The sequence below is a fragment of the Netta rufina genome (assembly GCF_964035555.1).
Source record: "Netta rufina genome assembly, chromosome: 3".
Lineage (NCBI taxonomy): Eukaryota > Metazoa > Chordata > Aves > Anseriformes > Anatidae > Netta > Netta rufina.
In genome coordinates this window covers 19,049,611-19,067,302 of record NC_140125.1, presented here as the reverse complement: position 1 = coordinate 19,067,302, position 17,692 = coordinate 19,049,611, and the positions used below count along the sequence as shown (strand labels likewise).

The 17,692-nt window shown below is 43.4% G+C and overlaps 2 protein-coding genes across 2 annotated transcripts in view; one reads left to right on the top strand and one right to left on the bottom strand.

Annotated features, from left to right (window-relative positions):
* Nucleotides 1-452: 452 nt before the first annotated feature.
* Nucleotides 453-17,692, top strand: part of CAPN13 (calpain 13) — a gene marked incomplete at both ends in the record, with an annotated part of 39,552 nt that continues 22,312 nt past the window's right edge. Inside the window, 7 exons of the mRNA XM_084283403.1 lie at nt 453-689; nt 9,557-9,626; nt 10,445-10,563; nt 12,996-13,129; nt 14,876-15,050; nt 16,008-16,076; nt 17,085-17,170. Coding sequence (XP_084139529.1) covers nt 453-689; nt 9,557-9,626; nt 10,445-10,563; nt 12,996-13,129; nt 14,876-15,050; nt 16,008-16,076; nt 17,085-17,170 — 890 coding nt within the window. The remainder of the gene's footprint in view (nt 690-9,556; nt 9,627-10,444; nt 10,564-12,995; nt 13,130-14,875; nt 15,051-16,007; nt 16,077-17,084; nt 17,171-17,692) is intronic.
* On the bottom strand, nt 2,367-3,640 carry LOC311208288 (heat shock transcription factor, Y-linked-like; the record flags this gene model as incomplete). The annotated part of the gene is made up of 3 exons (XM_084284913.1): nt 2,367-2,442; nt 2,688-2,761; nt 3,113-3,640. 3 exons carry the CDS (start codon nt 3,638-3,640, stop codon nt 2,367-2,369), a joined length of 678 nt encoding a protein of 225 aa, XP_084141039.1.

The window sequence follows — 17,692 nt, the reverse complement described above, 5'->3', positions numbered from 1 at the left end:
AAAATAACTCAAAAGATGCCCTGGGCCCAGACACGATCCATGGCCAGAAGAGTCCTGTGCACTTCTGACCAAACTCCCTGCTCACACCACCTCCTTGAAGGAGTCTGAAGCTCCTGCTCCATCCTGCAGCTTGTGCTTGCTTGAGTTGCAGATATACCTCATCACTAACACAACATCTCAGTAAGAGTTTTGTCTTTTCTGTCCTCAGGGAAGACTCAAAATCAAATCTATAGCGATGACAGAACTGATTTGAGATAAACCAGTTGGGATTTAACGACTCCTCTTTCCCCAGGCATTTCCAGCTAATAAGGATTTTGTCACTGTGACTGCCCTCAGCTTTGTGTGCTCCAGCATCCTCTTGGGGGAGGGTTTGCTTTCCCACATGCTCCCCACTTTGTACTGGGCAATTAATGGTCATCTGTGTCTCTTCTCCTTTGCAGGAAGGGTCCACAATGCTCAATTCCAGCTCTGCTCTGAGGTCGGAGGAAGGCTGGCAAACAGCCGGGACAACAGGAAGCCTCCAGAACCTGAAAAGATTTAATAATCAGGACTTCAGCCACCTGCGAGCCTTGTGTCTGAGCCAAGGCCGGCTGTTTGAGGATGACACCTTCCCTGCTCACATCAGCTCCATCGGTGCCAGCCTGCTCCCAGAGGACCAGCTGCAGCAAATAGAGTGGAGGAGGCCAACTGTGAGTTATGCTAGCCAGGTTGTTTCACAGCACTGCTGCTGAATGGGAGTGCTGGTGGCCAGTGGGTAGAAACCTTCACTGTGAGGGGAAGAGGTCTCTGCTAAGCAGGGAAGCACTAGAAGCACAACACTGAAAGAAGGGGACCTTGGTGTGGGATGTGTGGAGGGAAGATAACCTCTTTACAGCATCTTCCTCTATATGTCCAGTGTGAATTGCCCTTTGCAGGGCAGGGCAGCAAGGAGAAGGACACTGTAAAACACCTGAACAAGCATGGAAGTTTGCAGGCAGCCCATGGAAGAGATTGTAAGTTCCATTCATGCCCAGAGCACGTGGGTGGTAGCAGAGCAACACTTCTGCTGAGGTTCTTCTGTCATCTCTAGCTGACCCTTCAATTCCTGGACTTGCCTCTCTTCTGGAAACAAATAACTTCCTCAATTTTAATTGCTTTTAACTGAGTAGTGACCTAAGTCAGTTAAGTTGAGATTTCTTTCTTGCTCTGTTAAATGTGTGGATTCTGACATTCCACCGTTACAGGATCACGTGGCTTCACCCATGTGCAGGTTTTTGTTGGCTGTGAGGATACACTTCCACAGGAGGCAGCCAGCCCACTGGCCTGTCAGATCTTGGGCCAGCCAGTTCTCTAGAGTTACAGGGCCAATTTCTGGCTACAGTTCTCCGCTGGACAAGGCAAGCGTACATATATATATTCAGTCTTCTAAACTCTCACCTAGCCTTCTTTGCATTTTCTTTCCCTCACATCTGCCTAAACTCATCTCTCAGAGGGATGTTGCTGCGAAGGCATCTTGGACATTCACTGCCTCTGGATCTGTCCCATAGACCTAGAGGTACTAGGAGCAGATCTGACATGCCATGCACTCTGCCACCATGCTAATTGCAAGATTGTCCTTCCAGTCTGTTTTTGAAGGGGTTTTCTAGTCTTCTAATGGAGACCATGTTACAAAGCTAGAAATATGCAATATCTGGCTCAGTAAAAGAGAGATCTGCCTCTCTGCATTAGCATTTGTAACATTAATGACTTCATTAGATACATTATTTAGGAAGATTTTTTTTTTTTTTTTTTGCCTGTGAACCTTACTAAAGCTAGAGTTCCCACTTTTGTCTGTTTCTAGATGACTATGCAAATCTGAAAAGCTCCGAAATTCTATTAAAGAGCTCTGATTTCTCTAATCCAAGCCACAGATGCAGCAATAGTTATTTCAAAGTAACTAGGATGCTTGCTGTTTTCCAGTTCGGGTTTAACAGGCTGATGTGATGTCATCTTCACCTGGCATATGAATGTTTAACTTGGGACATATAATCACATACATAGCCAGCTTTCTTATCCTAGGACCTGATGTTCCATCATCAGACTGCACTGAATAGCAATGCTGTGTATCCATTGCTACTGGTAAAGCAACTGGGTTAGCCACACGTGGCTGTTTTGCTGGAGTTTACTGAGTGCAGTGCTAGTGCCTGGAGTCTTTGTCTCCCCTGAGCTGGAGCAAAACAGTCTCTATGAAGGCAACCTCCATACCCAGGGTGTAGGAACAGTAGCTGTCAAACTGAAGAAAAGGAAACTAGAAACAGAACAGAAACCAGAAAATATTTTTTATTCAGACAGTTTATTCCTAGAACTACTACACTCTATTCACTTGGTACCTATCATATATACTTCCTCTAGTATGTATAGTGTTGATGTCCAACCCTGTCACCTGCAGTACTGCTATCTGGTCCCAGCCCTGGTGGAAAAACACTATCTTGTGGGGTGTAGTGTGGTATGGAGAAGCAGCAGTTTCAGCAGAATGCTCCCAGGGCAGTGTCCTGGATGCCAACCAGGGTGTGGCTGTAGTGTTGTGGAAAAAGGGATGGGGCCTAAGGATTCATCCTTGCACTGACCGTTGTTGAAGCAGGGCCTGACTATGTCTTCAGTGAGTTTCTTCTCAGGTGGCTTTCCTTCAAAGCCAGTTCCAGTGAAAATTCAGCTTTTTTTACACTCACACTTTACTTCGCTTGCATCGTCTTAACAGATGGGGATAGTCTCTCTTGAAATAGGGGTTATGGTAGAAGAGTAACTACAAAATGCAAAAGAGGAAAGTTAGTTACCACCATTTCAAGACTGGAAAAAATAAAGATACGATAGCTAAGAATTAGAATCACAAAAGACAAACACTGAAAACACTCGGGGGCATTTTAAATGTGCCCCATGTGATTAACATGGTATGGCACGGTTCTGTTAAGCAATAACCACTTTTGCATTTTTGCCATTTGGGTGTAGCAGAGAAATGTAAGATTTTCAAAAGCATAAAAACTGGTTTGGAAACCCAAATACCACCAACTTTAGGCCACCTCAGTTGGGACTGGCTGGATATCAATCCCACTAACACATTCTGAGAGGTATTTCATAGGTAGGGGGACTAAAGTACCTTGCTAAAAGCAGAGACTGCTCCTTTATCAGCTAGAAATTCATCACATGAGGAAGATCTTGTCAAATCCCATTGCATTTTGCAGAATCCATGAAGATGAAGCTGGCGAATGAAAGTTTTCATGCTATCGATTTCAAAAGTTTGCAGAGGACCTCTCCTTGTCAGCAATTCCATTTTGAAGAGTTTTTCCACAATCACTATGCAGTTCCCATTGTCACCCCACCAAAGGGACTGAAACCGATTACTTCCAACAATTTCCCAGAGTTTTTTCAGAAAGGATTGGGGTGACAAGTCATTGGCTTTGCCAGAGCTTTCCTCAGAAAAATTGAGATGTACACTTTTCATGTTTTCTTCTTTTATAGCTCCCAGGGCAGCATCATGAGCTGCTCTTTTATCACATATTTGAGGAGAAGCTGAGACTGCCAAATCAAAGGGCTTGTTCTGAACAGAAACATTTGATGTTTCCATTGAAGATGGCTCCATTGAAATTGTTTTTCTAGTTGGACAGAAATTTTTGTCCATAGCCATTTCCTCAACCAACTGGGCTCTGTCCTGCCCAACCGGGGGATGCAGTGCAGCTGCACCCACCTGTGGCCTAAGGAGTGTGGTGGAAGTTTCCCCAATGTCACCATGGTGCCTATGCTGCATCACAGTGACATCACAGACCAGCATCCAACTGCCAGCAAAATGGAGCAGTGGCAGAATTGCTAAATAGGTTTCTTTTCATTGACAGAGCTGCAGATGCCTCCAGTCAAGAGTAAAGAAGTAAATTAAACTCTGTTTCAGCTTGGTGTGTCCTGGGAGGCGAGCACAAGGAGCTGTTCCCCAGGGAAGAAGGGGGAAAGCTACAGTGTTAAGAATAAAAGTGCATAATTTTAAATTTTAAAATTGCAGAATTGTGTCAGTTAGACACCGTCTGCACATACATAAATGTCCATACCCTCTTTGCTCTTAAGTTACTGAGATGGTAGCTGTAAGGAAATATGATCCAAGGTATTTAAACTACCTAAACGGATAGGCAAAAAGATACCTGTAATTTCCCCAAGGAACTTTGACATACCAGAATATGTGTCCCAGATTGTTAGTGTAGTTGCATCCTGCCTATAGAGCATGGCCAATTTAACACACATCTATTTTTCTCACCCTCTACCATTGGCTCCTTCTAACAGGAAAAAAAAAAAAAGTGTCTTGGAATGTACCTGTGACAAAAATGGCACCTTCAGCCTATTAATCTCTTAGCTTCCATCTTTGGAGTCGTATAGGATCTTGTTATTTAAGTGCATTTAATTTCAGATAGCAATTACATCCGCTGTTGTTGTTCCAGATCCAATATAGCAGTTGAGCAACACGCTCCATCTATTTTACCTTGTGCATTGCCAAGAGAATTGCCAATTATGTTCAGAGTTTTGAGTCTTCATATCTGGTGGTAATGTATATGGTGGTCATGCACTTCTGAAGTAGTCAATGTGAGTTTCCTCTGCATCGTTACAATCTCTTCATAGCATCAGGGCACAGACTTCTCAGCATGTCTTATATATCTGGTGTGAGGAGAAGGGAAGAACAGCGTCTTTTACAAGGACTTCAGCAAGAGTCATACCTTTAGCAAAGACTCAGGGAACTGTGCTACTGCAATTAAAAAATCTAAAAAATATTGGGGAAAGTCAAATAGTCTGAGCTAATGCTTGTTTGCTTGGATTCACTACTTAAATTCTTTAAATTATCAAAGTGATTTGTTATTTGATCCAGTCACTTTGCAAAAGGGCTTGGTCACATTTTTACCTCTCTTCTGCCCTTTGCAGAGCAAATATAATCCTCTTCCAGGAATAGTGCACTTATCATGATACTGCACTATTTTGATGATGCTTTGTTTATCGGCATTTCATTTAATTCCCAGAGACTTCCAGGAAATAACTTCAATGTTAAGAAAATTTGAGAACAGAAACTGACAAAACCAAAATGGGACATATAAAAAATTGTGTTGGGGTTAGAATCTTTCCACACAGCTAAGCTGAGCTGGAGTTCCTACTGCATCAGTTTTGGCGTGTCTGTAGCTGGAGGGGTGAAAACAAGAGCATTTATTCAGGGGAAAAAAAGAAAAAATAAAACAACAACAAAAAACAGATGTCAATTTGGAGTTAATCTGAAAATTTAGCCCAAATGGCACAGGGAAGAAATGAAAAACCTATCATCCACAGTGTCTCTGGGCAACCTGTTTCAGTGCCTCACCTCCCTCATAGTAAGGAATTTCTTTAATCTAAATCTACCCTCTTTTCATTTAAAGCCATTACTCCTTGTCCTCCTCCCTGATAAACAGAACAGGTTCTTTTATTTTTCTTAATTGTCGTGCTGTTAAAGAGGGAACACCCTGGCCAGTGAGGTGAGGATGTGTCAGGAAGCTGGGGCTGGGGCAGGGGAAGCAGCGCAAGGGAAAGATCATAGAATCATAGAATCATAGAATATCCTGAGTTGGAAGGGACCCTTAAGGATCATCAAGTCCAACTCTTGACACCGCACAGGTCTACCCAAAAGTTCAGACCATGTGACTAAGTGCACAGTCCAATCTCTTCTTAAATTCAGCCAGGCTCGGTGCAGTGACCACTTCCCTGGGGAGCCTGTTCCAGTGTGCAACCACCCTCTCTGTGAAGAACCCCCTCCTGACGTCCAGCCTAAATTTCCCCTGCCTCAGCTTAACCCCGTTCCCGCGGGTCCTGTCACTAGTGTTAATGGAGAAAAGGTCTCCTGCCTCTCGACACCCCCTTACGAGGAAGTTGTAGACTGTGATGAGGTCTCCCCTCAGTCTCCTCTTCTCCAGGCTGAACAGGCCCAGTGACCTCAGCCGTTCTTTGTACGTCTTCCCCTCCAGGCCTTTCACCATCGTCGTAGCCCTCCTCTGGACACTTTCCAACAGTTTCATGTCCTTTTTATACTGTGGTGCCCAGAACTGCACACAGTACTCGAGGTGAGGCCGCACCAGCGCAGAGTAGAGCGGGACAATCACCTCCCTTGACCTACTAGCGATGCCATGCTTGATGCACCCCAGGACACGGTTGGTCCTCCTGGCTGCCAGGGCACACTGCTGGCTCATATTCAACTTGCTGTCTACCACGACCCCCAGATCCCTCTCTTCTAGGCTGCTCTCCAGCGTCTCATCGCCCAGTCTGTACATGCAGCCAGGGTTTCCCCGTCCCAGGTGCAGGACCCGGCACTTGCTCTTATAAGATGTAGTACTGTGGCAGGAGCTGGTGGGAACAAAAGCAGGATTGGGAATTTGTTGCTGGGTTAAGGGATCTTGATCTGATAGGGCGGCAGTTCTGCAAAGAGTCATCCTCTCCCTCTTAATCCTCAGATTCATTATGCTGGATCAGAGGAAAGTCTGGTGGAAATGTGTCCATGGCCAGACCACCATACTGCATAGCAGCCTGCAATCAGACTGGCTTACACTACCCAGTAAATCCAACCCCAGGCTTTCAATTTTCCACAGAAATGTAAGACTGAGACCTTTGCATATATCTGCATGTGCCCTACATCTACACGGATCATCACCAGCTTTGTAGCCCTTCTCTGGACATGCTCCAGGGCCTCGACGTCCTTCTTGTAGTGAGGGGCCCAAAGCTGAACACAGCACTCGAGGTGCAGCTTCACCAGAGCTGAGTACAGGGAACGATCGCCTCCCTGCTCCTGCTGGCTACACTATTCCTGACACAGCCAGGATGCCGTTGGCCTTCTTGGCCACCTGGGCACACTGTCAGCTCATGTTCAGGCGAGCATCAACCAACAACCCCAGATCCTTTTCCTTTGCACAGCTTTCCAGCCACTCTGCCCCAAGCCTGTAGTGCTGCAATATGTAATGAAATCTTCACTGGGCCAGGGAAAACAAGTGATGATAGGTTTCTCCTGGGGAATGAGATCAGACAGAGCAGTTGATTTATAGCCCATATGGTTGCCCTCATTGCTGGACTAGTAGATATTATGAGAAGAGAACACGTGCCTCTTTGAGATCACTCTTTTTCCCCCTCAAGCTAATGTTATGGAAATCATGCAAGAGTCAATCACAATAACAGGGTTCAGTTCTAGGTTTATGCAATGGTAATAAGCAAAAAAAAAAAACAAACAACAACAAAAAAAACCCCACCACTTCTGCAGAGTTAAAGTTACAGCAACAGCTCAAGCTGTTCAAGAGTCCCCGAACAAAGAAATCCCTATGCAATTATGCCTTTACACTGTACATTCCCAACCCCTCACTCAATAGACAGGACCAATAGTAATATTAGGGTTGGAGGTCTTTCTTCTCTAGATTGGTTCCCTTCATTGTCTCTAGACGAGCTGTTCTCTCCTATCTTCGGGGCTGTAGGATCTGCTGATGGTTGCAGAGTCTGTCAATATAGTCTTCTTTACCTTTTTATCTTCCCGTTCAAGCGGGCTGTGTGGCCTTTCTTACTTGTAACTGGGTAAAAATTCAATAGCCTATGGCCTTAGACTTCAGCAATGTTAGCTACTTGTGCTAAGCATGTTCTATACAAAATTCTTCTCTACAAATAGCATACCAAATCACACAGCACTAAAGTGGAAGAATCTTGGGGAAAACGCTACAAGGCCTCATTATATTTTTTTCAGAGAAACAGAGCAATATTTCTGGACAGTTATAAATATGTAGTTTCTGTATTTTTCATGCAATTTGAGTGCTAGTGAATTTCAAAGGCTGCCCATCTATGTGCATAGTAGCTAGGCACATAGCTAGGTTTTGCGATAACAGGCAACAGTTTCTGGTGCTTTATAACTGCTGTATTTTCTTGGAAGGAAAAAAAGAAAAAAAGATATTTGGAAACTACCTCTCCTCCCTTTCTTTCCAGTTAAGTATGCCCAGATTTCCAAATGCTGTTCCTGTCATGGTTAGGACAGGACAGGATAGGGTAGGGTAGTTTATTCAGAAGAGACCTACAAAGATCTTCTAGCTTAATGACCTTAGGGCTAACCAAAAGTTAAAGCATATTACTGAGGGTATTGTCCAAATGCCACTTGAAAACTGAGACATGGGGCATCAGCCACCTCACTAGAACACCTGTTCCACTGTTTGACCACCTGCATGATAAAGAAATTTTTTGTTATATCCATTCTGAATGTCCCCTGGTGCAGCTTTGTGCTGTTCCCGCACATCCTGTTAGCAGGGAGAAGAGATTGGTGCCTCTGTCTCTGTGTCCTCTCCTGAGGAATTGGGAGAGAGCAATGAGGTTGCCTCTCAGCCTTCTTTTCTGCAAACTAGACAACCTAAGTGTTCTCAGCCACTCCTCATAGGACATAACTTCCAGCCCTTTACCTGGCTTTGTTGCCCTCCTCTGGACACTTTCAAAGACCTTAACAGTCTTTTTATATTATGGAACCCAGAGTAGTGCACAATATTCAAAATAAATCACTTTTTGGAAATCCCCAAACTCCTCAACTAAGCGTGGATGGCTGCATGACAGCAGCATGTCCCCATTCTATCAAGAAAGACACTTACCCAGACCATTTTCCCTGGTGTCACCAAGGCAGTGGGAGCATGATCCATCTGCCAGCCTGGAGAGACAATACTGTGTAGAACTCTCTCCAGATGGGGAAATTTCTTGAAGGGTTTGATCACCGTGAAGCCATTTCAGAAAACTGACAGCATTTGCTGATGCTGATCTCATGCAAACATGTGAGTCCTGTTTTGTGCTGGTCTCATGTTTGTGCAGCATGTCAAATTGATTGGGCAGAAGAAATGCCAGGGCCTGCTTAAGGAAGAGCTGCTGTATTAATTTTCTCAGTGAGAGGCTTTTTTTTTTCCTCTTATCTCTTCATTTTCTTTGGTGTGCAGTGACTCTCTTATTTAAGGCTGAATGCTCTTTCAAAACAGAGCCTTATTCACTGGGAGTGTGCCAAGTGTAATCACGGGGGATGCTCAGGAACATCCTACCCAAGCACTCAGACATCCCAGACTAATAGCAGAGGCAGATGGGAGGATGGTTTACACTTCTGTGCACAAGACCAAACTCTGAAATGTTTCCTCCTTCACTGACCAAACAAGACTCTCAAAGAATGCAAAGAAAATTCTCCCTGAATTAAAAATAAATTGTCCAGGTCTGTGGGATTTTGCAGCTCGAGATTAAGCACTCTTCCTCACTGAAAGTGATGAAAATCAGCCCCAGCAGATCTGTATGAGTCTTGCGTGGAAAAGCTCAGAGCATAAAACTTGCACAGATCCAATGCTGAGCTGAAGTACAGTCCCTGCTCCAGTCTGCCTGGAAAGCTCTGTGTAACTGTCCCCCAAGAAACTGCATGGTTTGGCAGCCGAGGCCAGAGCCCTCTGAAAGGTGTTGGTAGCATCAGAGAAGCTCACATGAAAATCCAATGAGGGGCTCTGCAAGGGAACATGCTGCTGGCAAAGACTGGGTACCCACACTGTTCTCAGCACTTTCTTTCTTCCAGGAACTTCGAAGAAATCCCTGTTTGATCATGGATGGAGTTAGCAGATTTGATATTATTCAAGGACACATAGGTAAGGTTATGATCCTGTTTAGGAAAAGATTGGCACAACCCAATAACCTGTGGTTGCTTTGCTATGTTCTGAGTTCTTAGTGGAAAGGCATGGACCATGGTGCCTGCAGTAAACAAATAATTAGTGTGGGTCACTCCAGACCCCCACAAATCCCCACACAATTTATTGGAGATATTTAATGGGATTCCCAAATGTAGCAGCTGTTACATGCAGAAGCTTCAAGTACAAAGGTGAAACACAGTTACTAAGTAGGCACAGCTCCAACACGTGTAGGACTGCATTTTCTTTTCATCCTAATGTCTCCACATGGTCATTCTCAATGGTTGTTGTTCTTTTTTTTTTTTTTTTTTTTTTTTTTTTTTTTTTTCCTATTGATATTTCTCTCCATCTTCTATGACACTAAGATAAGTGTCTGCAGCTCATTGTCAGTTCCGTCTTTTTCTCCCAGCTCATAATCATATTTGTGTTTATGAGTAGCTCTGCTCCGAGACTGAAATAAATGTCTTCCCATTTCTCACCCCAACTGATAGGCTTGAAGATTTCCTAAACCACTTTCCAGACTGCAGGTCTCGACCACAAAAGTTGATTATAGAGGTAGCAAAGGATGGCTAGAGTTGCATCAGGGTTCATTTCTGGTGAATGTTGGTTGGTGTTTCAATGTTTTTGGGAGCAGAGAAGGAAGACAGAAGATTGCTGTTTTCTTTTAGCAAGCTGTTTCTTGGATGTTTAGATGTTGAAGTCTGCTCTTCTAAGGAGTTAATTGTGACCCACAACTGTAAATAACTGGCTGAATGTACTGGATTCTTCTCTCCCTTAAGGTGACTGCTGGGTGCTGGCTGCCCTGGGCTCCCTGACAATGCAGAAGCGATTTTTGGAAAATATTTTACCAAAGGACCAAGGATTCCAGAGTGATTATGCTGGGATATTCCATTTCCGGGTATGTATTCTCTGTTGTATTGGTACTGCTGGCGTTTGGCTGGTTGGATTACATAGGGGTCAAAACTGCAGTCCCAGATCTCGACATCTTTGTATGCTTTGGTTTTTCAGTGCTGAGAGCCAATTCAGATTTTTTTCAGAAAACCCCAAGTTTTCTAATGGGTTCTCATGCTCCAGGTGGTACTATCAAACTTCAGGGGATTTGAAGCCCTTTTCTGAAAGTTATGACTTATGCCCAACTCCAGAGCTACAGCTACCAGCTGTTTGAACAGATCTGTGTACATACATGTTTTGAAAGACATTCTGAAGTCTGCTTTGATTTCGACTTTTTATTGTGACTGTCAATGCACCTGTGGTTTTTATCTATTTTGACATTTTCTATTTTCCAATATACTTCAGTTTGCCCTTTTAGCTGGTGGTATTTACTTGAAATTACAAATCCTGGGAAACAGATGAGATGAATGGAGATTTAATTCAGAGAGAGGAGCAAGCTCTCTAGTAAATTTCACTGTCAATCTACTCTTGAAATTCTCTGAATCTCCTGTGTGAGTGACTGGGATACTGGCAGTCAGGCCCTGGTTTCTTGTATCTGAATCAGCCAAGTATCTCACAGGATTAAAAGCACTTGCCTCCAGAAGCTAAACTGGACGTAGAGAGAATCAGGATATTCCTTGGCCATTCATCATCACCCTTTTTTCACAATCTGTTATATGCAGAGAGCTCTGGCACTGGCACTTCTTTGACCCCCTGGAGCTCTCATGGAGCAGCACCAGGAGGATTATCTTGCAGGCAGTCTAAATTTTGCTCTGTTCCTTTGCCCTTCAGAATGCCAGATATTTCTGTCTTGACCCATTTCTAGCAAGCAGGGGTGCTTTTATAAGAGACAAACCAGCTGAAGGGACACCAGACTGCTTAAAACACATTAAAAGGATACAAGATAGATTTTCTTTCATGAGAGCTTTGAAAAGATAAGTTGTGAGCAATCCTTAACTCTTAAGCAATATAAATACTTTACAATATTTGAAAATGTCATCACACCTTCAAATCAATGTCACTGTTTCTGGATTTCCTCAAGCAGTAAACCCTTGAGGAATCTACTCGGAATGGAAATGCCTTCTCGGCAATGTCTTTCAATTATTCCATCAAAGATATTTTACTGCCATCCACAGGCTAAGCTACCAGTCCTCAGAAGAATCTCAAACAAGACATACTGTATACAAATATAAAAATTATAGCTTATATTTTTTTCCTTTCTGGATCTGGAGAACATTACCTCTCAGCATTACAAAGGGCTACTCCATGCTTCCTACACAACACTCAGGAGCAGGAGTTAAGGGTGTTAGGCACTTTATCAGCAGCAGTTAAGATGAGTGATGTTTTTTGTCTAGGGAATAATTACAGTGACATCATTTCACCAAGAATTAAGTTAGACTTGTGTTTATGCAGGAATTACTTTCTCTGCCACAGAAACTCTGATGCCTCTGAGGTAGGGTGTGTTATGTGTGAGTGAGAAGTGGGCAAGGAGCAGATCAGTCTGGGGAAAAAAACAGAAATGTTTCTTAGGAACTACAGGGGATTATAGCAGAATGCATCAACTTAAAACACGGGGAATCTGACCAGATCTGGTCTTGTGCTTTTCTAACAGAGCAGCTCATTTTGAGGTTTTTCACTGACCAAAGCCGATAAAATAAAATCATGGTAGACTAAATCTATTGCTAGCTTACTCCCACTCCCACTGGAGTCCTTTGCATTATTGCAGGTAAGAGCTTGGCTTCTTATGATTGAGAATCGTGCTAAGCTACATTAATCTGCTAATGATTCTGGAAATGGCTCCTTGAGGTCATCCCCATGGATCTTCTTCCATGTCTTCTCCATTAAAAGGTTCCATCAGCTGGATCAGCATGGGGGAACACCTGCTTTGTCCACATGGTGGAGAGACTGCCTGCATCCTCCTCTTCTATCAAGGAGATGGATAACACCTCAAAGCAGTCTTTAGTCACTACACTGTCCCCTTCCATGATAACACATATAACAGTCTTAATCGAAACACAGAGAAAGGTTCTAGAAAATCTAGAGACTGAATCTTGATAGAGGCAGGGGAAATCCAAATGCAGCTGAGGTGTGATTGTTCTTCATCCTCTGAAATGTTTGCTATCACCCAACAATATTAGCACATTTCCCATACTCTTTCCTCCCACTGATTGCAGGACTGTTATATTCCCAAATGACTGCCACGAGGAAATGCAGCCACTTGATAACTTGTTTAACAACTTAGACTGTTAGCCTTCAGTAGTTCAGGAGAGGACTTGCAGATACCCATGCTTTAGATTAATTCCTGTGCTGCTTCAGGAGGCTGTTGTTCTTTTCTCTCTTTCACTTTTTGTTCTCTTTTTTTTTTTTTTTTTTTTTTTTTTTTTTTTTTTTTTTTTTTAGTTCTGGCAATTTGGAGAGTGGATGGATGTGGTGATAGATGACCGTCTGCCTTTCCTAAATGGGAGCTACCTGTCTGTACACCCTCGAACATCAAACGAATTCTGGCCATCCTTGCTGGAAAAAGCATATGCCAAGTAAATATAGATGGTCTATTTTTCCACCCCTTGCCAATTGCTTTATATGGTTGGTTTCACTCTCTGATATACACAAATCACACAGGCTTACACTTGTACGTGTTGCGCTGTACTTATGTAAGGAACTGTGGCTGCGTGCAAACACAGGGCCAATATAACCTGGAGATGTACGTCTCAGGCTGAGGACCTAAATGAACCCTTTGCACTCCGGGATATTAATGCCTGAGAAGTAAAATGAAGAGGGTAATAGCTGGTGACACAACAGGGGCTGGGCTTCTCCTCCTTGCTTCAAGCAAATTTCTCTGCCTCTGTTTTCCCTTCTATATTTTCCACTGTTTAAAACTGCAGACTCTGAGCAGAGATTACCTCTGTTTGCAGTCACTAAGAGACCATGCAGATATTAGAAGCAGGCAACAAGAGGAAGCATGACTGAAGAGCATCCCTGGCACATGCACTCCTATGAGTCTCTGATTGGCTGAGGTCCTCAGGGTAATACAAGGTTAATAACAGTTAATAAAGACATAATGATTAAAAAAAATCCTCTGAGGAGTGAAGGAATCAGAATGTCATCCCTTAGCATCTGTAACACTACCCGTTATTAAGTATGCTAAATAGAAATTCCCATGCTAGAGGTAGTATGAAGGGCTGGGACTTGGCAGACATGACCTACATCAAGCTGCTGTAACGTGTGATACAGTAAAGAGGAGCTGAAGAAAAGGCCTAATTATTTTGGCAGACTTGGTCAAGAAGAGTAAATGCTAAAGCAGCATTTGAGTGACTCGCAAATAGGATGCTTTTTGCCCTAAGAAATCTCAGGAAAGTTGACTCGGGACTCAGCATCAGTTTGCTGCATAAGATTTTAATTACAAAACAAAACAAACCTCTATTAAATCAAATTTGCAAGAAATGCCATTTATGAGATTCCTACTTTTCCCTAGTGCCCATGACAAATTATTTTCATCCATGTAGGACAAGGACAACTCTTCAAAATACAATTAGCCACAGACTTAATTTGATTACGTGCATTAAATACAGTGTGCATAGCGGGGTTTAACAGCATGATCTACTTGCTCAAAGTATAGTATGTTTCATCTTATTTGTTATCTCAATAAAAAGCACATGATAAAAACACAAGGACTCTGTTGGCAATATTTAATTATTGCCCTATTATTGCACTCCAGCAGAATGATTTGGGAACAGTACTGAAAACTTTTTTTCTATCTTGCATTGTTAATATATGCTAATACCATGCAAATGGAATACTGGTCAGTTTTGCAAAGAGCCATGACAAAGCATTATGTAGAAACTAACAGTTCACCTCCACTTAGCTGAAACATAGAAATAAACCAGTCGTGCTTGGATCTTTTCTAGTTTAGAAGAGAGAAACAGGATACTTCAGGATGAGATTCAGCTCATCTCCCTAAAATGCCTCTATCAGCATGAGACACACCTTATTATTTCCCACTACCCGTAATGACTGTAGACAGCTGCTTCAGATGTGGGTGAATGCATAGGAAGAAGTCCCTCTGCCTCATTCATCCTACAGGGCATGTGTTTTATCTGGGCATCTATTTCAGTCATGCTTCCTTTAATTCCCTGGCCTCAATGTCTCCATTCATTACCTGATCCTAATGTCTCTGTCTCCACCACGATCACTGCACCAATGCACATGTCCATTTTGGAAGCCGTAACTGTGCCTTGTTTATTAAAACATGATGTAAGGACTGCTAACTTTTTTGTTTTTAGATTGCGGGGCTCCTACCAGAACTTGCATGGAGGCTACATTTCTGATGCTTTAGTGGACTTCACAGGTGGAGTCCAACTTCAGTTTTCATTAAAGAAACCCCCTCCTGATCTGGAGGAGATACTGAAAGCTGCTGGCAAATCTCAGTGTATGATGGGGTGTAGCACCTCAGGACAGGTGAGTTGCAAGGCCAGGAGCACACCTTTCTTGGTTTACTATGTTTGCATTAAGGGTACTCTTTTGAGTGAAGAAGGAAGTCCCCAATCACTCTGAGCAATAGTGACAGCTCACGGATGCCTGGATATTGGTAACAGAAAGTAGATATGGTTATGCAGTATCAAATGTAAAGGCTTCTGGCTAGATAGATTGAACGTGGATGAGAGATGTGGATAGAGGAAAGCCACATAGCTGTCTCTGAAGGGCCTTCCTCCTATTTTGGCCTTGATAAGATTAATCACACAGCCCTCTCTGGGCTGTGTGGCTTCTCTCCTGGTTAAATCCACTGTGATATAGTAATGTCCTCTTGCAGCAGGGCTGATTTGGGCCTCAAAGCTTTGTGATTGAGTCTAGCAAGGCCAAAATGTGCCTGTCTTCTGTGAGAGTATGCTATTATCACACTGTGATTTGCAGGGTGCTGATATTAATTCTGAGAAGTTGCAAAAGACTTCATAATATTCAGTAAGTATCTCACTAGAAGAGTGTCACGGGGTTATACAGCATGTCAGGGAAGACTGCAAAGCATGTACCATTGCTTCTGTATGGACTGATTTATCAGGACAGAAAGATTGCTTATTGCAAACTAGTCAAGGACTAGCTCCTCAAGTCAGGTGGCTGATCCTGGGCTGTAGGTGGCAGTGAAATTTTGGATCCCTAATTTTCCCAGAAGCCCAGTTCAGCTCATCTTGCAGTTGCACTATCTCTTAGGATTAAAGAATTTGCAAATGTGGGAAGACTTGTACTTCTGCTAAATTTACTGGATTGCTTATAGGTACAGTGGGAACAGTCACTTATCTCTGGAGCCAGTACATCTGAGATACTGCTGTAGTCAAAACCAAATCTCTTTTTCTGCCATGCCAAATGTGAGTTCTGGGAGTGTGGCAGAGAGCTAATAACTGTATTTTCACCCTTTTGCAGCTGAGGAACACAGAACTGAGGAATGGAATTGTACAGGGTCATGCCTACACTGTCACAGGAGCAGTGAAGGTAAGATTGCAAACTTGTTCCTGCCTGGTGGTCTCATATTGGTGGTCCACCACTGGGATGTGGAAGGCAGTCCCACTGCTGTTCCATTCAGGGTCATTAATCCCTCCCTTTAGGAGAGATTTCTAAAAGTATGTAGTTCAGATTTCAGGAGATGGAGCGTTTCTGGCACAATGGGAAGAGTGAGGATATCAGGACTGTATAATTTTTCCTAATGAGAAGGTTCTAGCTCACCCCAAATCAGGGGGTGGAAGGATCCTGAATCCCGTTGGAGAAAGGAGCAGGCTGTTTTAGGTTCCTGCTACTCATGATCTGTGCAGAAAGGAGAAACAGTCTTTGCCCCACCTTATAGGAGTGCCAAGGTGTCCAGTGGAGTGTCCTGCAGGAAAATGTTTAGAGGCTGACCTGGAAGTTGAACATTTGCATCTGGAAGAGAGTTGCTATGACATCTGTTTCCAATACTGCCTGTGTGCTTAAGGGTAGGCAAAAACAAAAGGTGTGCTTCTCTTCACTTTTGCCACTTCAGTTTCAGTGTGAGTTGTTTCTGGCTTAAACCACTGACAACAAGAGGAGAAATGCGCCAGAATCTACAGCTGTTGGAAACTGCAATACTGTAGATGCAGAGACACAGATTCTCGTTATTATCATCTGTCCATATTGATTGTCAACATTTGCACCAGGCAGTCTGCTGGTCTACTTCCCCAAAGTCTCTGCCTTTGCTAGGCAGCAGCCTCAGATGTGCAGAACTAGACACTAGAGGTATTGCATTCATGCAGTGTTGCAGGAATGCTGCCACTTCTGTCTGTGTCAGCCCACTGCTATTCACTGTCCTTGGGAAACCAAGGACTTTCCATGCATCATTCCTCTACAAGCAGCAAAAGACACTGACTTTTAGCTGCAGTTAAACCAGGCCCCCAAATTATAGAAGATGCATTTTATTACCTATCACTTCACTGAAAATCGTGATAGTGAAAAATTGTGACTGAGTTTGTTTTTCTTTCCTCTTTACAGATACGCTACAAGAATGGCTGGGAACACATCATCAGAATCTGGAATCCATGGGGACATGGGGAGTGGAAGGGGCCCTGGAGTGACAAGTATGGCCTTAAAGCTTTCATCTCCTGAGACAAATCACTCTTGTATAGGCTTATTATAAAGGACATCTGCCTCACACCCATAATAATGAAACAGGCAGTTCCAAATCAATTAATTATAAGCTCTATTTCCAGCTGCAAAGCCACTGCTCACAGAAATCCAACTGAGAGAAAACTAATGCAGTATTTGTGTTATACATACTTGTCGCTAGGCCTAGCTCAGGTATCCCTTTTTGTCTGTGAGTACATGTTTCCCAGTGGGTAATTCCAGATAGGTCATGGATGAGAGACTTATTACTACCTGGAGTAAGGTCTGACCATGCCCCTAGATACTGTCTGGCTGCTTCTGATGAATCCTCCTGCACCACACATCTGTCTTCCTGCCCTCCCATGAGTCCAGCTCTGGGAGGAGGATGGTTAGCAGAGTCCATGAGAATAGCGCAGCATTGTTAAGTGGTATTAAACATAGACAGACAAAAAGGGTCTTCGCATATTGCAAAGGCAAAGTGCCACTGGTTGGCTTGA